This window comes from Odontomachus brunneus, unplaced genomic scaffold (assembly GCF_010583005.1).
Source record: "Odontomachus brunneus isolate Ranch 3 - 2012 unplaced genomic scaffold, Obru_v1 Obru_scaffold_108, whole genome shotgun sequence".
Taxonomy (NCBI): domain Eukaryota; kingdom Metazoa; phylum Arthropoda; class Insecta; order Hymenoptera; family Formicidae; genus Odontomachus; species Odontomachus brunneus.
The window spans coordinates 962180-988884 of NW_022639558.1; the positions used below are offsets into that span (position 1 = coordinate 962180).

Genomic DNA, 26705 nt, shown 5'->3' on the forward strand with positions numbered 1-26705 from the left:
TGTGTGTGTGTGTATATATATATATATATATATATATATATATATATATATATATATATATATATATATATATATATATATATATATATATATGACGTTATCCGCAGCTGTTCGCGCTCCACCGCACCGCGTCGTCGAGGAAAGCTCGATTCTTACCATGTACGGAACGTCGCAAAAATCACGACTTCCTCTCTGGACCGCTTGTTACATTAGTACAGATCGAGCCAACTGATTACGAGACATTCGTATGGTCACAGAATAATTAGAGAATTAATAAAAAATTTAGAGAAACTTAACCCAAAAGTAAGCGGTTACAAAGTGGATTCTCCTCTACCTTTTTTTTTCCTTTTAACTGTTTCTTTGTGCGCGACACAGTTCGACCGATTTACGACCTTCACGAGAATCGGTCGATCGTAAAATCTCGTTCCATTCAGTTTCGAAAGTGCCAATCCCAAGAGAGACGGCCGCGCTTAAATGGATTAGCCGATATTTTGCAACGATAAGTCTGATCTGGAGAATTATGAACGATCGACTCTGCGTGGGTATACGAGCGTGCTATACGCGGAAACTGGAAAGCAAGAACGGCGAACGCGAGATTGACTCAATCACCCTGGCGTTCGCGGGAGTAAGTCCTTATGGTCGACCGGAAAAGACTCTGGGAACGTTAATGTGAAAGTCCGACAGTATCCCGCTTGTAGTTTTGAAACGGGTATAATTATAAACTGATAAAAAATAACGGTTTACTTTATTTCTATTCGCACACAGAAAAGTATATACTACTTTCAAGTAGAGACCGATTTTTCCAATCTCTTCGGTTTTCTTTCAATTAGACAGACATATGATCTATTTGTTAGTCAGTTTACTAAGAAGTTGAGGAAACCTAAATGTTATTTGTTTCAAGTAACTCATCAGTTTATATAAGATAAACGTCCTAGTGATTGAACGTATACCGATAATTGAATTACTAATAATATACTTGTGTTGAGATGCTTATCAATAAACGAAACAAAATCAGAAAATAACTAAATATTTCTTTTCATTTATTATATTGTTTTGTATATTTAAAAGCATTTTAACAAAGAAAAATACAAAACCAATATGTCAATCATTGGGACATGTATGTATGTTCGATCACTGGGACGTTTACCTTATTCATAAATCTGTTCAAATTTAATCAATCATCATAATCATAATTAATAATCATTTCATTATGAGCATAAAATTTATTCAGAATATTGAATATACAGCGGTTCCATAATGAATTGTCGGTCAGTTTGTAGATATAATTCTACATAAAAGAGAGAGAAAGAGAGAGAGAGAGAGAGAGAGAGAGAGAGAGAGAGAGAGAGAGCGTTTTGAACGCTAGCAGGTGCAGCATTTTAATCAAGAATATTAAATCGAAACAAACATTCGGTTTGGTTATTGCATAGAGTCGCAAACCAAATTATTTTCCACAAAATTTCATAATATTTTTGTGAATAGAATAAACATTTTTGTTAATATGTATTTCTAGTTTTTCTAGAATTTGTATGAGAGAAGAGTACGTCTTAAAATTATTATATAAAAAAGAATACTTTGTTGAAGATAAATACCACTTAAAAGAAGGAAAGTAAACCGAGCAATCGTTCTTCTTAGCAGTAAAATAATATGAGTGAAGAGAAATGAGGACACACGTAAAGATTGATACCTTGCATTCGGCAAATTTCGGCATTTCGACGTCGATAAAATCAGACAAACCTGTCGGAAGTGTTGGTCAAAAGATAATGAATCGCCGAGAATGGCTGAAAATCGCATTTCGCTCGAGAGCTTCAAAATCTAGAAACCGTAGAAGCACCGGTGAGATAACATCGTCCTTTTTAGAAGAACGAGAGGAAATAACCGTTCGAGCGTAATTTCATGAGATCTTCGCGAAAAAACGCGCGCGCGCGGGGCAAACCACCGTTTGCGGTCTTCCTTTTCACCCTCCGCTCGTTAAAGGAATCGTTTGCTTTAGCAACACTGTATTTTCGCAGCTGCGCGATTCGCCGAGAGAAATAGCTGGATGGATAGATAAGTAGATGCATTTATTACATTATTATCACCCAAAAGGGTTCAACCCTCTAACAGCGCGTTACAGTGAAAAGACACGGTACAACAGATATTATGAAAGTGTAATTTAACCGATTTGCCGATTCTATTAGGTTTGCAAAAAAATTTAATAGTGATCGATAATGCACTTCTCTGGTGCAGATATACAGCGGTTCCATATATAACGAGTTGTATCGATCAGCTTGTAGATATAATTCTAGATAAAAGAGAGAGAAAGAAAGATAGAGTAGGGTTTATTATCATCTCTCTCATAAGATACACAAATATCTCCTTAGGTACACAAAAATCACAGCAAACACGATTGGAATCTAGTGCGAACATTAGTAATCTTAAAGAAACTGTAATGACAATATATAGTATAGATAAATATTGTAACAATGTAAATAACAATGGTATATAGCATAGTAAAGTATACAACTACTTATTAAAAAATAATACGAGAGAGAAAGAAAGAGAGAGAGGGGAGAAGAGGAAGAGAAGGAGAGAGAAATAGAAATATGCGGTTATGCAATCACATCGACGTTTTGCCTCCCGTTTTTCCAGGTTTTACCGGTCATCGCGGTTAGATCATACGCTCGTAGTGATGTCATACGGTCAAGTGGAGGATACTTTTCTAACCGATTCTTGACTAATGATCGATGACTACGAGGACACGGTAAAAAGAAGACAGATTCGCGCGGTCGGTACATGAGAGTAAATTGGTCGTTTGTCACGGTCGGACGAGGAACAACGCGATTAGCATGACGCGTTTCTGTCGGCGCGAGAATTCTGCTCGTGCTCGTTCTTATTGCCGTCAATCTGCTTCGCGGACGAATCCCAGCGTCAATTCATTGTCAAGGATATTTTCGGTCAGTTTACAATTACACTTGTTGTCGGCCGGGTCGATAATTCGATGGCCGAAGGAGAGACGGAACTTGTGCGTGAACGTAACGTCGCCGAGTGTAATCATGTAGAAATTTCGGCTCCTGAAAAAACAAAGAGAGAGAGAGAGAAAGAGAGAGAAGTACGAAGAAAAAATTTGTGATTGCTTCTTAATGATCCGCACGATATTTCCCGGATATGTGTACCGTTGTTGCGGCTGTATGTGTACACGTGTGCACTGAGAGAAAAGATTTTGTTAATTTAATAAAGTGCCAACATCTGCAACAAATAATTTGTTGATATGGCACAGCAAATAACTTTATCGTGGGGAAAAAAATGATTTATTACTTTGACTTTGCTACTCTTAAGCTTGATCTGCAATGCATTCTTTGCTTTCTGTTTCTTTCTCTTTATTTCTTTCTGACTCAAGCCTTTAAGCTTGATCTACAATGTGTTCTTTGCTTCCTGTTTCTTTCTCATTATCTCTTTCTGACTCAAATCTTAAGCTTTAAGCCAGAAAAAGATAGAAGACAAACAGAACACAAAGAGCATATTGTAGATCAGGCTTTAAGCCAAAAATAAGACAAAAGACAAGAAACGGAAAGCAAAGAGCACATTATACATTACGCTTAAGCAGCATTTCTGCAATGGAGACATAACTAACCTGACCTAAATGAACGAGAACAAGTGTGACTTGTATCTCAGGCAATGTGTATGTTAAAATGATAAACGATAAGAAATGATATGCAACGGTAACTGCTACATGTTTCCCTAACGATCATCGAACAGCAAACGTGCTTTTGTTTTGGTAATCAAGAAATTTTCTTCAGTATGTGTGTGTGTGTTGAACGATGTACAAAGTTAGATGGAGAATCCACAATTTTACGGAGACGCTTCAGGGATATATTTAGTCAGATTCTGCCGAAGTAACACGCCATCTATCTGTAATTTTCTGGAGCATTCCATTCGCGGGGGTTATCGCTAGAAGTTACAATCGGCGTTTCGCAATCGTCCGTTGCCGCAATCGAATTTCTTTGGAAACGGTGCGGTCGACCGCTTCTCGTGGTAACGACGACGAAGCGTCTCCGTCGCGCACGAGACGATTTAATTTGCAACGTTAGCGCGACAAATACCGAGAAATCGCGCTCGCACGACTGGAATACCCGGGCGAATTGAACGTCTACTTGTGCGGAGGGCGTGCCGAATGCGAAACACTGTACGCGATACTTGAGGGTTAAAAGGGGGTATCGGTACAGGATTAATTAACCGGTGCGCTCTCTCCAGTCGAGGCGCTAATCATAGCGTCCAGCCCGCACGTAGTTATTTTAACAGTAACGCTGGCAACGATGTAATGCCAGCGATATTCTAGCTCGTGAATCATTGCTCCTTGCGTAAGTTTTATTAGAATGCCGCGCTGTGCAACGACGACGGCAGCGGAGCTTCGAGAGTTCTGTAGAAAAAGAAAAAAGAAGAATACGTCGAGTTAGTCTAGACGCGCCGAGAGTACGTGACTCATAATCGAGCGGAAAGATCCGTCCGTCCGTCCGTCCGTTTGGAGAACAAACCGGATTGTAAGGTCACTGCTACGAATCGCGCCACTCATACACATGCAGGTTGTCCTGCGTGCATGCGTGTGAGATTCACCGGGCAGGGCCGTATTCCAGCGGGAAATCTCGTCGAGAATAAGGGCCGAACTCGCATAAAATCGCATCTCGATCGATATCGTAATAAAAACGTCCGAATACGTTTCGACGTACGAGGGGAAACTTGACCTTTATAGAACGACAGCGCCAGGCAAAAAAATAAAGATAGTAAAATGAGAGCTCTTTGTAAGGGTCAATGAGAATAAAGGCTCGAGCGTGTAACGTAGATAACCTCAAAGAGAAGCCGTTTATATAATAAAAATGACGTGCGCGAGATCGGTCCGAGAGGAGCCACTTTTCAATTTTCAGACCGCAGACTTGACACTTTGGTCCCGCTATTGTTCGAGATGTAGATCAGGTTGGAACGACAAGACGACGATCGTGAAAGAATGTCCCTTTTGACACGCCAACTAAGAATATACTCTTGCACAATGTATGTACGGAGCGAATTCGTGAAGCGTGTATTTCCGAATATTCGTCATAAAACTAGTCAGCAGAAAAATTTGTCTTCTCTTGAATGGAGTCGAAATTTTAGTTCCACTTTTGACCTGAATTTTCTAACATCTCTATACTTCAGTGGAAGGAAGTGTGTGTTCAATTAAGGTGATCAGATTTCCCAACAACGAGAGCTTGCTGCATATAGTAAAAATAGAAACCATTGCTAAGATGAAACTGTTATTACATTTACTTAAAATTAAGAAGAAGAAACAAAACTACTATACTTATCAAGATTATCACTGTAGATTTTCTTAAGATCTTTCTTTATCAAAAATATTTAAAAAATTCTCTGATCCCTTCCCCCCTTGAAATGACAGAAAACGCATAAAATGCCATTTGTAGGTTCTAAAAAAGAAGACCTCTCGACAAAGTTAGATGGAGTAAAGAGGTTAATATAGAGTATTAAAGTAGGCATTGAATGGAGTATTGAGGTCGAAAATAGAATTAAAATTTCGGACTCACGCTTTGTTGCATCCGACGAAACTGTTCCCGTTTATATATTCCACTTGCGTCGTCAGTTTCATGCCGCGAAAACTGATTTATTAAAACGATCATTCTCGCGAGCTGCGGGCCCTCCTTCCGCCGCACGTCTCGTAAATTATTTGGACCTGTGCCGGGCCGATTTACGCGCAGGTGCGAAAGCACGAGTTTCTGGAAACATTCGGCTCGCATCATCGACGTAAACCGAGGAATGTTTTGACATAAGACCCCCAGCCGTGAATTATCTCCTCGCGCTTGCGGACGAATGATGTCCGTCTCCCTCCTTCTTTCTCTCTTCTATTGCTCTTCTTGACGTAATGTAACAAACGGAGGAACAACATGGAAGAGACTCGTAACAGTTTCATTCGATAATAAAGGGAGGGAATTGTGAAAATCGCTACATTTTGAAATATTACATAAGCGGCAAACTGCTCATATATTTTCGATCTAACAGCCCCGTCGCTTCACTCAAAAAATATAATCTCATATTCAGCAGAGTTCTTTTATATATAGCTTAGAGAAAGAATTTTTCTAAAAAATGATTTTACCAAAAAATGATATTCTAACACGTACAAAAGTAATTCTAGTACAAAATGCTATTTCTCGTAATTTCATATTCTAAATGCAAAAAACTTACTAAAAGAGTATTCCTTTTCTACTGTGAGAGAAAAAATGTCTAAGAAATAAAAAGTATTTATTTGGTGGTTTATTTGGTACTAATAACATCTTTATTTATACTGCTAATATATATATATATATATATATATATATATATATTATATATATATATATATGTATATATATATATATATATATATATATATATATATATATATATATATTTATACTACTTATACTAATATATATAAAACGTTTTTCAAGTGAGAAAATATACATTTTCTTAAAATCTTATGTCTTAATAAAATTTCTCATGAAAGCAATTATTCATTCTGTTCAAACAAAAGAATTTAGACTTAAGTAAATATTTCATTAGTACCCACTGAATAAATATTTTTTTATTTTATAGATATTTTTATGTTTAGATAGATATTTTTTATATTTTCTCTGTCTCTCTCTCTCTTACACAGAACACACACACATATACAGTGTAACAAAGAGAAATGATATTATTATGGCATTAATTAGAATATTTTCCTTTTATTTTTAAAGAATTCTCTTGAGACCGTACAGATAGAGAGTCCCAGTTTTCGCGATTTTGATTTATACGGACAGATTTCCTGAGCAATTCAGAATTAATTTTTAAAAATAAAAACGCTAAAGCATCAATAGTTTCTGAGATACAAACGAAGTAGAACAGTGGAGCTATTCATAAGTTAAACTTTGAACTTCGACCAAATGGACAACAAGATTGTTTCTCCCTGTCAATTTCATGTGGACTTTAGCAGAATTTTACTTTGACCTTTAATTAGAAAGGTATGTTACGTTGAAAATTATAAAGTTACCACGAATAATGACCTGCCTTGAAATTTTTAGTGAGGAAAGATTAATTCTAAATTGCTCAGAGAGCCCGTAAATGTAAATCAAAGTTGCGAGAAGTGGGACATCCTAAGAGAATTTCGTTAAGAATAAAATTACTTTTTTGGGTGTAACTCGTATTTCTTTTTTTCTTTATCTGTATTATTGTTGTTATCGTTATCATCATTTCACACATAAAATCTTCAACGGTGCAGTTATCGTTGGGTCGTTTTTTCGTTTTACTTACCTAACTTGCAGAAGTGAAGCGTGCTATTAAAACCCTACTAAGATCTCGACTTTACTTCCCGACAACGCCGCCTTGTGCGTTATGCAAAGTCATTTATGTATCACGCAGTCCAGAATCCAGCAGTCTACGGCATTTCATTGTGTCCAAATCGACGTACGCGGCGGACGTGCTTTAAATACCAATTGAGTAATCGACGAGCGAATTAATTAGGTTAATCTGCATGCGCTCAAAGTGCACAAACCGGGAACTTCTCGTACGCATCATGCGCGATCATACGTAATCGCACTTGCCGCACGTTATCGTGCTCGCTTTTTTCAATTACTTTTTCTTTTTTTAATTTTTTCTCCCTCGCCACAGCGCGCTCCCTCCACACGCCGCGCTTGTCGCACGGATCGGCCAGCAACGAAGCTGGCCGAGGCTGAGCATAGTTTTAATTGCCGTCCACGTAACTATCGGGCATTAACTAGGTTGATTTTCCTCGCGGATATAAAGGGAAGGTGTCAAGGATGCGCGCGACAGCTTCAACGAATCACGACCGATCGAATCGCCTCGTTGCGAGTTTGATCGCTCCGCTTGGCAACGGCCAAACTACCAACAATCGGCAGCAATCGGCAACGGAGCTGCTCGCGAAAGCGCGAGAACATATCTGACCGAATTGCAACGCACGCGATCTTTTCCGCTGTTCGATATTATCGGTCCGTCGCTGACACACGCGCAACTCTTCGCAGTCTGCGCCAATTCATTTTCCGCCGCGTGCGCGCGAAATCCGCACGCTAGGCGTTAACCGCGGAAATATTAATCAATTGGTATCCGACGGTATAATGCAATTTGAAAGCGACGAAACCGCCGACGGCATGGTGGTCCACTTGGCAATTGATCGTTAGTGTGATAGATCATTGGCGATGCAAATAGGTTAATGACCATGAATCTTCATGCACATGGCCTGACAGTTTTTCTATTAAGCCCGTTATTGCCGTTACCGGCGAGCTCTCAATGTCGTGCTATCGCGCGCCGGGAGCGCGTATTTTCTCCTCTCTCGCGAGTGAGCATTAACATCACTTTCTACCGCGAAGATATACGCGCGCCCGGTCCGCGTGTACTCCGGGAAACTTTCCAAGCGAGGTTGCGACCCGAACTTTCCACTCTGAACCTTCTTCAATTTGTCAGATGGCCCGGTCGATTAGCCCCGGCGCCATTTGGAGGAAAAACACGGCGAGGAAAGAAGGGGGAACGATTATCGATCGCCATTGAATTAATCTCGAGTCGGACGACTCGCTAGGAAGTCGCAGTCGGAACGTCGAGTGAAATTGCCACGCTCAAAATTGCACTGCTCCGTTTGGACGCGCAGCACGTACATCGCGAATAGAACAATCCGTCCATTTTCATTCGACGCGCGCGTTAACGAAATTAACGTAATATTTACGAATGCCGACGGGGCGGCGTGTATATCATCGGGGAGGATGATGTTTACCACGACGGTGCGTTATTCCTGGCTCGATGTGTTGACCGCCATAAACCAAGAGGAGTAAAAGATCCTAACTGCGGCAGGTTATCCCAAGTGGCCGGTCGATGTTTGTGAAGTAGATAAAACGCGCCCGTTCGAGGGTTAAAATCTACGGAGTAGACCTCTACACACACGTGCGGCGACCATTCTCGTAAAGGTTCGCCTCTCTCTCTCTCTCTCTCTCTCTCTCTCGCTCTCGCTCTCTCTTGCCCGCTCTCGTTCTCATGTTGCATGCATCAATTCCCAAAGTCAATTAATTTAATGGATCCGCCCGCCCGTTTCTCTAATCCTCTGTCCTATCAACCTCTACCCTCTTGCCTCTTTGTCTCGATGTTCTTTCCTCCCTCTCCTACTTTCTGTCTCTTTAAACGCGTTCGTTGTGCAACGAATGCATCTAGGAGCGGTTGCGGCGTACTTAATTTCTATTCACTCGACTGGGCGAGCGTAAACGTACGCGGCATCCACGCGTAAATACGCCAACACACCCACACGTTGCTTAGTGTGCTCGATGAGAAGTAAAAGAGAGAGAGAGACAGAGAAACTGAGACCAAGACAATGAATCGTTGTTCGTGACGATCGAATCAGCTATCGCGATCGGTTTGGCATGCACGGAGAGAAAAGGACTGATGGTTGGAAGCGCGGATAGAATTTGTCACACAGAGGGAAACGATAGTCAATCAGTTTCTGTCCGAAACATTCGTTCATCGTGCGCGCATTGTAACTATGAGATAAAGCGGCGAGAGGCTTCTCTGTTTCGTTTGCTCGTGGATTTCGCAAACGTCGTAGATTATTGGAATTTTATCGCAATGTCACGCGCGCGTATCTATATACATACGCGCTCTGTGCGTGTGTGCGTGCGCGCGCGCGCGCGTGTATATAAACATGGTTTAACGATTTGAGAGATCAGCCGAGGAGTCGGGGTTATCTGGTGTACACGTCACGCGGCGTGATGGATCGCTATTTTAATTGTGCACGACACATAATGACGGTAAGATTACGAGGATATTTCCTCCGTTTTCCCTCCTTCCCTTCTTGTCCCCTCGAAGAAGTGTCCTACCTCTCGCCGAATACCACGGATGCTCGCGAAAGGTGTTGTTGCGGGAATACAGGTATACACAAGTACACCTGCGCGCGTTCATAGCCGCGTTACGCGAAGGAGCGCGCGTCGACTGGCTCTCTCATAACGCGCGCGCAATTGTGTCCTGAGAGATTTCTCGTGTGTTTTTCGACCCCGTGACTTTGTAGGCGAATCAATTATAACTGTGCGGTGTTTAACCCGCGTGAAATGGCGGGTTAAACCCCCGCGGATTCCCACGTGAGGCGCAGCATGAGAGTTTTCCTGACCTACTCTCGATCGCGCGAAAATTTTAAGAACGTCGCCGCGCAATTTCGCGCAAACAATAGCGCCGACCGGCTAATAGAACGACGCGCCGCCGTGACGAAACGCCGAGACATCGATCGTTTCTCGGAAAACAATTCCCGGTCTATGTACGTACATCGCGAGTACACGCACACTGCACACACATACATACACACACACACACGCAGCCGCGCTTTCATGCGTGCTATTTTTGTCGTGCGTATGATTATCGTTACGTCCCGAAGACGACCGCCGGCAAATTGGTGGTTTATCTCGTCGTCGTTTGCAAACACGTCGGGTCCCTTCATCCTCGACACACATACACTACAATTATCATGTCACAGTATATCGATGAAGGAAAAAGAAAAAAAAAGAGTCAAAAGAGAGGGAGACACGCATGCAGTCGTGCCAATCGAGTATGTGTGCAGAGGTTTCCAACCGGTATTTCGTTGATGAGTTCTATTTTCGAGCTCCACAGCTACCGGAAAACGTGTCTTACTCTAATTAGCGCGATTCTCTTATCGGGAACAAACACGAGGATTACTTTTGCCGTAACGTCTTAACGCGAATGCGCGTTTATGCCGTCGTCAGCGAATTTCTCGTTGCGTATCTCCGCTATTCCGTATATGTCGACAACTGTCGGCTCGTCGGCATGCTAATGATGTCTGTCGTTAGCATCTGTCATAATTATACATGAAAAATAGCCATTTTTATAAAACATCGATTAAAATAAGACAAGTTAACAAATTGAAGATATTAAATTGCATTCAATAATTAAAGAACATTTGAAATAAACCAGCCTTTTGTGTAATTTTCTGTCGTTAAAAATGGAAACAACAAACGATTGACAAAGCTTTATGAAGGACGACGTCGCTTTTGAACGAGACGTCTCGTACGTGACGATAACATACTGACAATATTTTTGAAAGAAGATCTTGTAAGATTATGTAAATCAGTCAAGCAAGAAGTTACTAAGAAGGTTAGCTTGTTTCAGAAGTTTGTGCGCTTTTTTGGGATGTAATTCAATGTCTTTATCGTTTTAGCTTCTTGTTTATTTTCATTCAATTTCTTTTACAAAAATTACTATTTTTCCATGGTTTATTATCGAATATTTGTGATTGTGACAAACGCTGACTAAGAATATGTACAGAACATCAGCCCAGCTCTTGTCTGATTATCGGTGTTCCATCGCCGAAAATAATCACACGATAATCGCAGTTCCTATGTGTTTAGCGTATTCACGTGAAGATGTCCAGTCTATCCAGCTTCGTGTAAAGAATCACGCGACATCCGCGTCCAAGTTCGACCAAGTCGCAATTCATTTTGTCAATCCACCCTTCCGGCACTTGGCAATTTTTCCGCCTGACTCCCCGCCGTTGCGGAGTGGCGTGAAGCATGAAGCGCGGCCGAAAAGAACGGGCCGCGTGTATCAAGATTGCATCTTAGGTTCATCAAAATTACATCAACTTCGACCTCAACGCGATATCGGTATCAATTCACGAGTGGCTCGCGACCTCAGAGAGGTCAGGCGCGACGAGGAGGAGGAAGAGGAGGTTTCCGCCGGGCACGGTGTGTGCATATATGTGTATGCGTGTGTACGACTCATGCACGCAACACACGTGCATATGGCACACACGCACACATACACACACGGCGACGCGGGCGGGCGGACGGACGGACGAGCGGGAGCAGCTCGCTGGTAAGATCCAGTAACGAAGAGAGCTCGCGTGTCCCCGTCGCCGCACGGCGCGCTCAGTTAGCACGAGACTCGCGATCGAGCAGCACAGAGAGAGAGCCAGCCGGTGCCACGACGACGACGACCGGCTCTCTTGTCCTCCCCGTCGCTCTCGTGCTCGTGTTCGTTGTTGGTCCGCTCGTTCGCTCGTCGCACCCGCGCTTCGAAGCGACATACGTGTGTCGAATTGACGTCGATTGACGTCGCGTCGCGCGCGCGACATCGTGCCAACGAAGGGAGACGTGTATTGTGCGCGAGTACGAGCTCTCTGCGAAGTTGCGGGGGTACGGCCACTCCACTCTCTGTCGTTCTCGATCGTTGGACCTCGCACACGGCTGTGTTGTTCGCGTAAGCGCGTCAAGGGTACAACGCAGGGTACACGGGAGATTATACACGCAAATAGATCAATCGCGTGAGCCTGAATAAAGGGTGTCATTGGCGATACACGTGTTGCTGCCGCGTCGTGTCGATCGGTGTCGGATTTTTCTTGCGCGCGCGTCCTGCAAACGCGACTATGCAAATCCGCCTGGATAAGACCGGTTGAACTTGCCAAGCCTCACGCGCATACGCGACGTTTCGTCTACGACACGTGTGATTTTGTTACGACACATTGCACGCGCGCGCGCACAGTGTGCTTGTGCGGTGTACGTGTGTGTGTGTGTGTGTGTGTGTGTGTGTGTATGTGTGTGTGTGCCGATCGTCGCGAATGCGTGTGTCTAACTTTCGTTGCTCCGATACGTAGTCTGTCTCACAGGCTGACTTCCCATCTGGCTGTTAGTATCTCTAAGCGAGAACGAGTTCCGCAAACCGTTTCTCTCCCCGACTTCATTGCACCACATGGCGGCGGCGGTGGTGGCAGCGCGGCACGTTTGCAATTTCACGCTAAGGACGAGAACGAGAAGAGTCGCGGAGAACGTGTCTTCGCGCGAAAGCGTAAAGGGGACGAACATCGCCGATCCGGAATCAGTTTTGGATCGAGTGAACGATCTCCTCCGGCAGTCGGTTGACAGCTCGACTCTCCGCCATAACGCCATTGTTGCTCGCAGCGCGCGATGTTCCGTCCGATTCAGCCTTGTTTTTCGATATTAGCCGACAGAATATTCGCGAAAGATGTTGATTTCCCTGGAAATTTATACGTGTGACGCCTACCCGAGGCATGACGTCGTCGCGACGGCTGCGCCGCCGAGCAGGGGAACACACGTGTCTGGTGTATTATTCCGCTGATATTAATATCGGCGATGTAAACATTGCTCCGACAATTGGCAAGCGTTCCTCTTAGACAGAGAGACACACCACAGCCATCGTGGCGCTCGACGATCGTTAAACTAACTGCTGGTCCCGGTATTGCAGTTATACTTTATACAGACAGTATCTTTCAACAGACAGTATATCGAAAAAAATATGTCAGTATATGAACAGTTATTTCGAGAAGCATGTTTTCAAAACACCGAAATATATCAAATACGTATATTCGGGGTATCTTTAAAGGGCAATTTTGCTCAAAGGACAATGTACGGAAAAATGTTTCAAAAATATATCATTCGACACGATTTTCGCGACGTTTCGTGACATGACATTCCATCGCTCGAATCTTTATCTTTGAGATATAAGATCGTTCCGAACCTAAAGCCACATTAATAGTCGTTACTCTGAAACTTACCTTAAAAGAGACACTCAGATGTGAATTCAGAGTTAAATGTTAATTTTTCGACTGAATCCAAATGTAATGTCGCATGTATTGTGCAATTCCAGCGAAAGATTCAAATCTAACTCGAAATTCATATCTGAGTATCTCGCAGGGGACAAGTTTCAAGTAATGACCTCAAAATCCTAAACATGAATAAAACATTCATGCAGACCAACTTCTTAAACGTTACCGTTCTCAAAGACATGTGTTCTGTTTCGTTGTTACAACTTTTTTCGACGTCATTGAATTGCAAAGGCATTAATAGATTCGTACTCCTCGATGTTTTCTACGCCGATTTAAAAAAAGCCTTGAATTTTGATCACTTTTGCAGAAGCTATGAGCGAATGAAAATACATTAGAAAAAATATGTTCAAAGTTTACGTAAAATTTGGATGTTTAGGGTTCTAGGGGTCCTAATGTATATCTCCATCGGGCACCATCTCTATCTCGATCTAAGGGTCTGATCAAGACTTGACCTCCGCGTTATTCGAAATAGTATCGATCCATTTTCGCGCTCGATGCGGGCGCTATTCTTTTATGGAATGCGTCGGCTTAGTAAAAACTGGGTAGCGTGAACTCATTTCTTCGTAGTGGCGACCGGTTTGCCGATTCACGCTCCAAACTGGCACTCTGACTTGCAGTTTCACCGATTTAACCGTATGGGAACGGCGGTCGGGGTGCGCGAACGAGATTCGAATGCGCGAAGGTCGCGCGTAATACCATAACATCGTCTACAATATGCGGAATAAGCAGCTTGGCGTAAAAGTTGAAGTAAGAAACAAACATAAATCATTTTATTTGCGCCTCTATATCCCAACTCCCTTATATCAGAGGTGTTTCTCTAGTAAGAGAGAAATAAGTAAGAGATTTCAAAATTTTTGATCCTATTTTCAGTCTCACTATTCCATTCAACACTTATTTTGATATTCTGAAACCTATAATATAACTTTAACGCTAAAGAAAGTGAAAAGAGAAATTTCGGACATTATCAGAATCAAAGGAGTAAATTAGAAGTAGGAGTAAATTATATCATTAGAATTAAACCTACTTTGCTAACGCAGTTTTTACTGCGTTGTAGAATTTAAGATTCTTAACATAAAGCCAAAATTCGCGTCTACACAGAAAGAAAGAACATTGCTATTTTGAAAATATCTTTATTTTTGACATATCAATTTTCAAATGAGATTGCATAACGACCGTATCTTTTTAAACGAAGGTTCAAAGTCAAACAAAGATACATTACTTTTGTAATTTCTCTTTTTATATTTTCTCTCAAGTAAGACAAATATTTCCGATGTAAGGGAATATTCGCATAAGCGAAATGAATTATTTTGATCTTTTATCTCAAATTACGCTTACTCCGCGTGTTGTAGTCGTCTTTTACTTAAGAGAAATATTTCCGGTGTAAGGGAGTTAGAGTATAGGCGTAAATGAAATGAATTATTCTCATTTCTTACCCCAACTTATCAAGCTTAATCTTTATATTGTAGACGGCCACAGCCACTCGCTCATTCAGCATTGCGCTTGCTGTGCGACGTTTTTAAACTCGCCAAAATGCAACAGGTTTATTCGTTCGCGAACGCGCACGGGGAACGTTATTGAGACGTGCGCAACTTGCCACTCTCCGGGTGGGTGAGCGCTGATCTATCGATCTATCGGACGATAGAGCGACGGCCTCTCCCGGCATGTGATGCGCGCCGTTGGCTTCATTAGCTCGCCCGTTCGATCGGTTGCCCATAAAACGCAACCTATTTCACTTCTTATTATAGTCGTCTATTCGCAATAATTGTGCCGGAAAATCGCAACGCCAAAGGGAATCCCGCTGCAGATTTTTCACTCTTTTAATTTTTTTCTTTTCTTGCGATCGTGACATTCCGCTCTGCGTCGCTGTTCACCCTAAACATGCTAATTCGCTTAGGTTAATAACATTAGGGGGTCACGCACGAATCCGCGACACGAGTACTGAGCGATTGAGCAACGAAGAGGCGCTTCCCTGCGAATGACTCTCCGTCCGAAAAGGTCTGCGACCGCATTTTTCCGGTGGAAAGTGTGCGCTCGTGAACGCGTAGTGCCGTTCCTTAACTCTTCCTCGAGATTCCTTTCGAGTTGCTTGATACCCGTATGAACACGTACGCACAGAAAAGTATTACTTTAGTGCGAAGAAAAGTGATTACTCGACTTATTTTCTTTTTTTCTAAGTAAAGTTTAAAGTGATTACTCGACTTATTTTCTTTTTTTCTAAGTTTATCTTCAGCGAAGAATATTTTTTTAATCTTAGATATCCTAAAATGTGCTCATCATGGATTCAAGAATAGCTCATTATCATATACTCAAAAGAAGAATTTATTTTCTTTACAAGAATTATAAAACTTGGCCAAAAAAAAGCCACTTGATTCGATTCCACGTAGTGAGCAAATCGAATTTATGTTTCAAATGTTCTTGATTGAAATTCCAAACTCTTAGTAGTTACAGAATACATTTTGAAATAATTTGCTGCTTGTGATGAAAGTATAATTTGTATGTAAATTTATGAAATACTTAAAAAAAGTAATATTTATTCCGATATAGTCTTTCTACGCGCGTACGCGTTTTGAAGTGTAAAAGCCGGAAAGTAGCCCAGAAAATATAATAGTCATCAATAGCAAATTTCTTAATTCAGGTACAATAACGAAAATGAGTAAACATTGAGGAAATAAAACCAGGCTCTTAATAGGAATTATAAATTGGATACATTGGCGATTGTGAGTCCTTCATGGCAGGAATCGCGAGAAGCTATGACGATTCATTGACCATGCGTGGTGCGAATTCGAGCAGCAGTGCGCTACGCGCGCCGTGCAAATTTCGTTGCTCCGCTGAGCAGTCGATCGCAGCTCATCGATTTCGGCTTCGCGTGCATCTCGTTGTTTGACACGATCCCAACACGACTGTACAACATGAGAGTCGCCACTCGCGATGGGTGGTGACGGTATGATGTTTCGCGGTCGGCTCAACACGCCCATTACGTCAACACGCGATTCCGTCATCTCGACACGTGGTGGAGCGCGATCCCATCGCAATTCTCGAATGAACAAACGCTGAATACAAACATCTCACATTAATGGCAATGCGCAGGGTCGTTAAAGTTTTCCAGGCGTCGACATCGATTTTTCTCAGAAGAGGAGGGACCGCCGCTTCCCATATACATATATATCCGAAACTTCAAACAACTTATTGCACAATTAGGATCTATTTCTCCGCGGTGGGAACATTCTTTAATACGCGAGCCGCGTATTTCGTATCCTGTCGCAATTTGCGAAAGAGCAAACGTTGAATGCAAATATCCCACATTAATGGCGCAGAGTCGCATGAAATTTTTCAGGTTTCAACTTTTCTCGGGGGAGCAACCGCCACTTCCTTTATATCTGAAACAAAAATGAAACAATTTATTTCACAATTTATTTTCCCGCGGTATAAAAGCATCATCCTTCTTCGCGAATCGTTCCGCGTGTTTTGGAGCACTCTGTGCAGAAAGTAAACCGCAACGTCGAGTCCACATGTCAACACAACACACCGACTCCTACACATATAAAAATATCATTTTACTACTAAGAAAACGATTACTCAGTTTACTGTCGTCGTCATAAATAATGGCTCTTTTCAACGAAGAATATACTTGGTAATAGTCTTAAAATATATTTATATTTAAAATACTCATATAAGATATACTTATCGCAGATTTGAGAAAAGCTGATTATCGTGTACTCAAAAGTCGAACTTATTGGAATTGGAAAAGTTGGTTCGACTCTACACTCAGAAAAAAAGGACATGGTGATGGACGACCGTACAGATGACAATTGAACGAGTTTTGTATGTAGAATTAATGTATATAGTTTAATAAACTATTTTGTAGTTAAAAAAAATTAAGATATATATATTAATCCATTACTACAAATAAAGTTTTACTTATGATAACTATAAAATAGTTGCTTAAACTATATACATCACAATTCTACATACAAGACATGTATAGTTATCATCTGTATAGTTGTTATTATCGTGTTTTTTCTTAGTGTAAGTAAACTGAATATTCGTTTTGACTTAATATCCTGGATTGAAATTTCTTAAACTTACTAGTTAAAACAATTTCATTGCTTGCGATGAATTTATGATAATTTCGCGAATACACTTATAAAAGATACTTAAAACAAATGACGTGCACTTGAACGCAGCATACATTTTTCTGCGTGTAGAGACTGATATTTCCTTGCCATTTTCTTCTTTCTCTCACGTAATGCACGTCGTCCGCGTTCGTCCACTCGCCGTCGAAGTTCCACTCGCGATGATCGTAAAAGCGAATTCTTCTTCAGCGGTTCTACGCGAATAAACGATATCGAGGAATTAAAATTACGAAATTTCTTAACTCTCACACGATGCACGGGAAATCATATGTATATGTACAGAGTATTAATAAAAAAGGATTCAAGATTTATTGGGTAGATGGTTTCATTGTACTCAATAAAAAATGATTAGTAAACATAGATCGAAAAATCATAACTTTCAGAGTTACAAATGTTCTTCAGTAATGCAAGTTATAATTAATATAAGGCCATCACCTCACTTCGCCAAGCCTCGCCTCTTACTCGCCCAGCCTACTCGGCGTAGGCAGAGAGAGGAAGAGAGAGAGAGAGAAAGAAAGAGTGCATCGTACAACGGAGATATGCACTACCGAGCTCAAGGAGACCCGCTCACATACACATACATACGTACATACGCTCACGCATTTATATACACACACTCACCGACTTCGACGGCGTCCTTTGCGACGTCGTCCGGAACATCCACGAGGACGCGTTGTAATTTCTCTCCGCGGCGAGAAACCGCCTTCCCTCCTTGAGCGCCGAGTGCATACGAATAACAAAGTGAATTTCCGATTCGCCATGCGTCGTCGGCCGACGTATTTCTCTCGTCAGCTTTGCATATCGTTCCATTAATCCGCGATTCCAAGGCGATGATTTTTAAATCGCCGAAGCGACCACCGGGATATTCTTAGCCCCGTTTTCCGAAATACATCGTGCGCGCGGACATCCTCCATTAGATTGAGCGCGTAAAATAAGACGGTGAGGCGAAATCGCGATATCGTATTGTTGATTTATCGAGCGCGCGCGGCGTGGCTGAGGTGGCGGCGAAAAATTGACTCGAATCAACTCCCAATGTCTACTCCCGAACACTAGAGCGAGTGTTTACATAGGAATTATCGGTGCCTTCTTGTTCCTTCGTCGTCGTCGCGATGATTCACACTGCGACTAGGAATGTGGATCTCTCACGAGAGAGACTCCGCCCGAAGGCAAATCGCCGCTCGTTATGCCCGACACGACCGGATATCCGGCATAATACTATCGGCGGATGCCCTGTTATCTGACTAAAAAGATATTTGAAACTTGAGGCTTGTCTGGCCCCTCGCCACGGAACTCTCGATCGATGACGTCAGAAGCGAGAGTATGCGTGGTCAAAATACTTGTGGAATAATGAGGATATAAAGTCCATAAAGTGACCCTAAAAACCCTTGCAGAATGCCAGACAACAGGCAATAGGAATTCGAATTGGTCAATTATTTTTATTCTCTGTTCCTATTGGCTAATGCCTATTCCTATTGGCTATAGCCTGGCATTCTACAAGGGCCTTTAGGATGGATTGAGCATTCGCAGAATATTCCTTTCCTTTTGTTCTAACGATCGATAAATAAAATTAACGCGATATCCTTCTTTTTTAGCCTATCTATCCTCATGATTTTGCCACGTTAAATTTTTACGGCTATTTATTGATTGTTAGAACGAAATGACAGTTTCGTGATATTCTACAGTTGTGCTCCAATGGACATCACGTGTTATACAAAACAATGTTAATATTTCGAAATATCTTACAAACGTGCTCGAGAGAGGGGAGAGATTGATCACGAGTGTCGTTTTATGGACGTAATCTTTTAATTCGACGTGTTTTGCACAAGAATCTTGGTTATACGTTTTCTTGCTTCTGACATAATGAATCAAGGTGACTGTAGCGAGGACATACGAGCCTGAACAAGGTGCGCGCATAACACTTCAACGCACGCATACGCGAGTTGTCCAAATTTGAAGACTCGCACTGTTGTTGTTATTTTACTTTTTTTTTTTCTTTTCTTTTATCGGACGTGAATCATAATGGCGTCATTGATCAGCCTTGTTTCCCTCCTTCCTCTTTTTCTCTCTTCTAAATATCAAGGCGATATGATTCGGAGGCGCGTATCGCGCAGCAAAGCTCGACGAGAGCTAAGTATATTCCACCTTGACCTCGCGCGCTCTTATATTAAGCATCGTTTTGCACTCGATTCTGGCCGATCGCGAGTGATTAATGTAATTGAATTGAACTTAAAAGAATATTACGGGGTCCCTCGTCTTTTCAAGATGTAATTGCCGTCGAAGACCTAAGTGGGTGGACATTATTGGAAAGCACCATCCGTTTAGCTCTCCTGCAGAGTGTTTTCTTCGTGGCTCATGCGAGGTTACGTAACTTTCGATCAGGCGGTTTTTAGTGTGTGCGTGTCTGATGAAAAGAAATAGCGGAGCGGGCTCGATGATTACCGGAACTTTTTAAAGATATTGAGAGAACGGTGGGTCTATTTTGGAGGAAAAGATTTGGTTACATTAACGAAGTTAATCTTAATCAATGCGTAGAACACAGATTTCTGACCCAAATCTGATTCTAAGAAATCCCGTTTCCTTCAGCCAAAACGAATCGTGCATTACAACCAATGATCATGTTGAGGTAAAAGTAATTCTAGATATTTTTATTGTTTTAGTCTTTAAATACGAGTATTTAAATTTTCATCATAAAAATATATATGCATATATTAAATATATACATATATTCTGTAAAACATTTGAGTATTTGCATTTAAAGACAAAAATAATAAACACATTGAAAAAAAAAATTTGAAAATTTATTTGTGGGATGTAAAATTTGCTTGTGACAATCAACTTATTTCTATGAAATAAATGTTATATTCCACAAGTAAATATTCAAGTATCTTTTTCCCAGTGTCCGCGGGAATTGGTACTTTTATCTTAAGCACAGTCAAACATTTTTTTCCGTGCGTTATTCTTGGCGATCGGGCTCGGGTGCGATGAATTTCACGACTTCGACGTTCTCGATGGATCGTCGACGACGATCGACGACGGCAAGTCTCCTCGACAGCGCAAGGAGAGCGCGTATAATTCATTGCGCACGTAGATAACGTTGCGAACAGATAGCGAGCGCGTAACCTTCGGTCGATCGCGCGCACGTAGAAGAAAACACCTTGCGACAGCGTGTCGGCAATATTAACGAGTTTGCGCTGCATCCCAGGTCGCATTCCGCTCGTACATCGGGATTCACTCGACGTGATATTCGGCTTTTCTTCGCGCCGTGGCGTTAAAATAACGCGGCAGTCCGCGCATTGACGGCGCCAAACAGATTTTCAAGGATTTGAAAGCGTATTGACGGTACGATCTCGTCAAAAATTCAAAGCGCCGAATACGAAGAGCGCTCCCGCTCTTCAGGTGTCTTATCCCGTAACAATTTACTTTTTTTCCTTAATGCACTATTGTGCCCCACATTTTTTTTGCGACTATCTCTCGCAGTATAATACGTGATCAAAACTAATGACGCGCCAGAATGACGCGAACCCCATTTAACTGCATTATGCTTTCCACTTTGTCGAGCGAGCGAGATGGCTTTCGCCGCGGTTAAATTCGCTTCGACTCTAATTAGGGCACGTGCTGAAAGTGGGTTTCGGATCCGCGTCCGCGTATTACAGTCCGGAATTTGCTTCGCATGCTTCGCAGAAGTAACGCGCGTTATCGCGCCCACGGACGTGGTGAGGTGTATTAATTATTCCGGCGAGTCGCGCGCGTCCCGGCCACACGACCGTCGTTACGTTATATTGATAGCGTTGATTCCGCGGCGGCGGTTACACGTAACGTCACCGATTTTCATCTCGCCGCGCGGCGAATTATCACGCTCTCGCAGTCGGTCGTCTGGAACCGTGACGCGCTCCGGGTGGATTTAATTAACGCGTAGCGGCGCATGACCGTTCGCTTCCTTCCGGCGTATTTGGCTCTCCCGAAAAATAAAGAAGAGGAGGAGGAAGAAGATAAATTCGCGCCGAGATGGGAAATTCGCGTACGTGAGGGCAAAAAGATAAAACACGAGAGATCGCACACATCGCGTTAATTAAAACGTAATTTAACGAAGCGTGCACCTTCGTTATCGTCTCCTCTTTATCGTGGGACGCGCGTGGAATACCCGCGAGACGAATTAATATTTCACGCGACGCGGAAAGCCGACGAGCCCGTTTGGATTAGGTTCCGAAGTACGAACGTCTGCTCCCTTCTCCTCCTTTTCTTCCTCCTTCCTCTCTCTCCGATCTGGTAAACCGAGACTCGCGACTTTCCGGGAAGGTTCGCCGGGTGCAGTGACCCCGCTAATTGCATCCGCGTCGTAACATCTCGACCATTCCGCGCGGCGGAATTTTAAGGTCTCGCGACGTTAGAGGTAATGGGGATTGGCTGCGACGAACGTAACAAGCGCACCAGGTGCGTTCGGGTGCCTGCAATTAGCTTCTCCATAAGGCAAGAAGCTATATAGATCGGCGCTTCTCAATCTCCTTTGATCACAGCTCTGTGAATAGCCGAAGATTGCTAGAACGGATGTGCGATGCAGTTTGATTCCGCGTACAAAGTATCCGGCAAATCGTAGGACGACCAGCTAGGCGGAGGGAGGGGTCGATTCGCGTGAAAGGATCGCTCGAAAGTGCTCTCTAAAGTTCTAAAGGAATCTCGCTCGAAACGGGCAAAAAGTGGGGCAGTATTTTCACTTCTTCGGGCGACAGCGCAAATATCGCCATTCGAAATCACAAGAGTGAATTCGGACTCTATATGGAGCGAATATATTTTTAGGTAGGGCACAAGAAAGTTCACTCTTTAACTTCGAGGGAAAATAGGGTCGACTCAAGTATGATAGCTATAAGATGGAAAAGATAGCCATCGCCTGCAATTTCTCCAATAATTGCTAAAATAGCGCGCTTTTGTAGTCATTCTCAAAGATAATCGATATTTACCAGCAGTTTATGTACGTTCAAATGTTAAAATGTATTTTTTAGCAATTATTAGAGAAAACCTAGCCATCTCTTCCGAATGATTATCATACTATAGTTTATCCTATTCTTTCAACGATTCAGGATGCAAAACTCACTCTATATGAGTGAAAAATCACTCAAATTCGGTGGTTACTCCACTTTTCTAAATATTGTGAAATATTGCTCCAAGAAACTTAGAGAGCGCAGAATGAATGTTTTCCTTGTATAGTTGATTGCAAAATGCTTTGCACTTTACATCCAATGAAATTGGGAACTCACCAAACTTTCAAAATTGAAAATCATCACTGTGTGTGTGTGTGTGCGCGCGCGACGTATTGGTTCAGCAATTATATTATTAATTATTATTATTGTCAATTATTACTAGTATTATTATTTAATATTCTTAATTATGGTATTATTATTGCGTGAGCCTGTTGGCAACATAGACATAATATATCTAGACCGACGATAAGGAGTGGGGACTCACGTACACTGAGAGAAAAAAAATAGTTGGAATAACTATAATCTCACTATATTTTATAGTTCGTTTTGGCTTCAAACATATATTTATAGTTCATCTAAACATGAAGATATAGTAGAATGAACGCAGATTTATAGTCACTTATTACTCTATATATATGGTAAAGTACCTTTTGGGAATATAGTTACATGTACCTATATTTGTCAAATATTCCAATTGTATTGACTATATAAAATAGTTAATTTCTCTTACCATTCAATATTTGCCACCTTGCCATATTTTTTATTTCAAATAATTATAATTCTTGGTAAAAATTTTACACGGGTCAGTTATATTATACTTATATTGTAAATATTACAAATATTATGGTAACATTTACTATAAAAATTATATTCCTAACTATAATATTTTTACTATGCCATTATAGTTCCAAATATCATACATTTTTCTCTCAGTGTAGAAAAGGATGGCACTGTGTCTTGAGATGGTACGTTCTCTCTCATTCGCGCGTGTGCACTCACATATCACACACGAATGAGAGAGAACGCACCATCTCCAAGACACAGTGTCATCCTTTTCTACGTGAATCCCTACCCCCACTCTTCAAATAAAGACAAACTCTCGGACTAGATATATTATGTCTATGGTTGGCAATGACTCCCAGTTTTGACGGTTTGTTGCTCCCTACTTCATTGTATCTAAATCTGAATCGCTTTGCAACGCCACTGCACAAGAGAATCGATTTCGCAGATTGGCAGATCAATCGTACCTCTGCGTCGTGCGATGAATTCTGTATTCTTCTGTATTCTTTGTTCACCTCTCTCCGAGGAATTCGCATTCTTATTCGCCACTCACCGAGCATATCCCGCAATATAAATGAAACGATCACAAATATTTGCGATCTCTCTCTGGTTCTCGGAAGCCGCTTAATTGGCTCTAAATTAAATCTCGCGTTGCGGCGTTGGTAGTCGTTTAAATATTTGAGCGTCTCGATAAGAATCGCGTGGTCCACCTGCCGGGGCAACCTCGGCAACACCTGCGAGCAGCAACTGGTACGTGCAGAACCCGGCTCGGACCTCGTATTCGCGCGGACGACGTTGTTGCCGTGTGACTGCGCCCGGTCGAAGCCACACCGATGAAAAAGCGCCGCGCGCAAATCTAATCATCGACGCTGGCCGCGATTGAAGGAAGCCGCGTAAAGCTCCGTCCCGGTGCCGCCATCGCCGCCTCCATCGCATTGCTTGCTATAACCACGTCATCGATCGCAGGGAACTCTCTCCCTCTGCCGTCCGCGTTACGACATTCGCGAGATTGTAAGATTGAATCGCCCGAGTGTCGCGAATGTCGAGTCGCAATCGCGCGACCCGAGACTCGCGAAGCGCTTGGCTTTTCTTCGACGTGGGGCCGCTTCTCCCGCAGATCGCAGCGCGAAGGTCGAAACAAGTGATCGTTGAAGTTCCACGAGCGAGAGGATAACCGTCCAGTTACCGAATCGTGCGTCCGTGACACGTATCTTGGACAGAGAGTGTCGTCGAAACGACCGCCACGAGAGCAACTTCGCGCCACGTCGCGTTAAATCACTCTCGAGAGAGTTCAGCGACGGACTGCGGAAGTTCTGCCGTGCGGCAGCGTTCATCGGGAGTTCAACGAACGTTGAAGACCGTGAGCACGGAGCCAAAATCGAGAGGACCTGCTGCTGAAGAACTACGTGAAGATCGAGAAGGTGACGGATATCTCTCGTGGAAGAGAAGAAAGAGAATCCACGGAAGAGGGAAATCCGGAAAATCAGTGAGTAATTACGATCGATAAGCGCGGCGCATTAAGAGCACAAACGATCCCGGCTCGTTTTCTCCCGTTGAACGGATAAACCTCCGACATTTTGCGCCAGCACAGCCTGTGCGCCTCGAATTGCGCGGCCAGCTGCATTCAACCGACATCTTGCTCGGCAGGCGACGAGATCTCTCGCGATAGATGCACACAGAGTGACGCCGGGGTTGTCGCCGAAGAATTGTGAAAGGAGCGGAGGATCTAGGTGACTTTCTCTCGACGTAGTAACAAAGACACCTAAAACTGCATCGATCAGAGCGGGTTCGCGCGACTCGCGTTCTCCTTAAGTCTCCAGAGAAGGGACAGTGTGCCGAAATCTGCGGGGAAGCTCATCGCGAAGAGTGCCGCGACGATCTCGCTGTGGAGAAGAACAACAAACGCCAACGTGAGCGTTTACGGGGCATCGCATCGTTCAAACTTTGGACAGTAAAGCGAAACGAGTGAATCCAGTTTGAGGAGAGAAGCGGCACCGCCGTCGAGGAAACGGAATTTCGGGGACGGTGAGGAAAATTGTGTCTTGATGCAAAATTGTCCGCGAGTGTATAGCTTCTCGTAGCCACGAGGGAAACACCCTCGGAATTGTGAGATACGCAAAACTCGTTGCTCTCTTTGGAGAAAAGGAACTTGTCCCCACGGGGTGTTACAACGAGTATTCCCCGACGAAAACCTATCACATCCTAGAATCAGAATTCCCACACGCGACTCGTGGTTTATATCGAGCGCTGAAGCCTCTACGCTGCGGTTACGCTCCACTTCCCAGCGGAAGGGAAGAATCTCGCTCTGATCGGTGAGAGGACGGTGGAAGTGTCCTTGTCCAGCGGCCGCACGGCAAATCCGGCAGGATAGCTCCGCACGTGGACGCCGCGATGTACGTGACGGAGTCGGATGGCCACAAAGTGGCACCCGCGCCTACGGCGCGGGTCAAAAGGATGATGGACTATAAATCGACGAATCACCACCATCACCATCACGAGGGTGGCGAACGTGGAGGCGGTGGAGGTGGTGGTGGAGGTGGAGGCGGCGGCGGCGGTGGAGGAGGAGGAGGAGGAGGAACGCATATTGCCGCGACGGTGAAGAACACAGTGCGCCGATTGTTGCGGCGCACCAAGAGCCATCGAGATACACCCTCGACTAACTCCACGAACGCTTCGACGATGACCGCCGCCGTCAACGGCCACGTCGCGCCCGTCTGCGTGCCCACCACGAGGAACAAGAACTGCAACGAGGTGAGGAGACCGCAGCCATCCCTGCCGGCTCCATCGGATGTCTACTTCAGACGCTACTCCAGAGCACGCGTGAGGCTCCAGGTAAGAAACCGCACACAAGGAGTTCCGCTGAGAACCCCTACTAAGCCTTTCTCTGCGGAGTGGCGGCTACGCGCTCCCCTCGGGCCCCGTTCGCTTCGTGGGTCTCTATGGGGAATAATGACGGTGACTCCCGCGCGCCCCGAGGGGAGTCCTGCCCTAATTGGCTGTCGGGTCGATACTTACAAGCAGCGAGCTACTTACAAGTTTATGTGAGATGCTTCTCGCAGGATGTACCGACTCGAAAGTATTCCCGAACAGGAGAAATTTCGATTCTGCATTAACCCCCGCGAGTTTCGCCGAACTTGAAGGACAGATGAAGAATCTTGAGAGATACAGAGGGCACTGTATAATTATATTATTTTTTACAGTTGAGAATGAGGA

At 43.3% G+C, this 26705-nt stretch overlaps 1 protein-coding gene across 5 annotated transcripts in view; it reads left to right on the forward strand.

Annotated features, from left to right (window-relative positions):
• The window catches only part of LOC116849171 (serine/threonine-protein kinase MARK2-like), a 126245-nt gene that overhangs the window by 18103 nt on the left and 81437 nt on the right, over positions 1–26705 (forward strand). The window contains exons 1-2 of one of the 5 annotated variants that reach the window (XM_032826085.1): positions 11803–12240; positions 24610–26324. The exons of 1 other annotated variant lie outside the window; for it this stretch is intronic. In XM_032826085.1, the coding sequence (XP_032681976.1) occupies positions 25884–26324 (441 nt within the window). In that variant the 5' untranslated portion in view covers positions 11803–12240; positions 24610–25883. Of the gene's footprint in view, positions 1–11802; positions 12241–23666; positions 26325–26705 lie in introns of those variants that run through there. 3 more of the 5 variants (XM_032826086.1, XM_032826089.1, XM_032826087.1) reach the window with 3 other exon arrangements.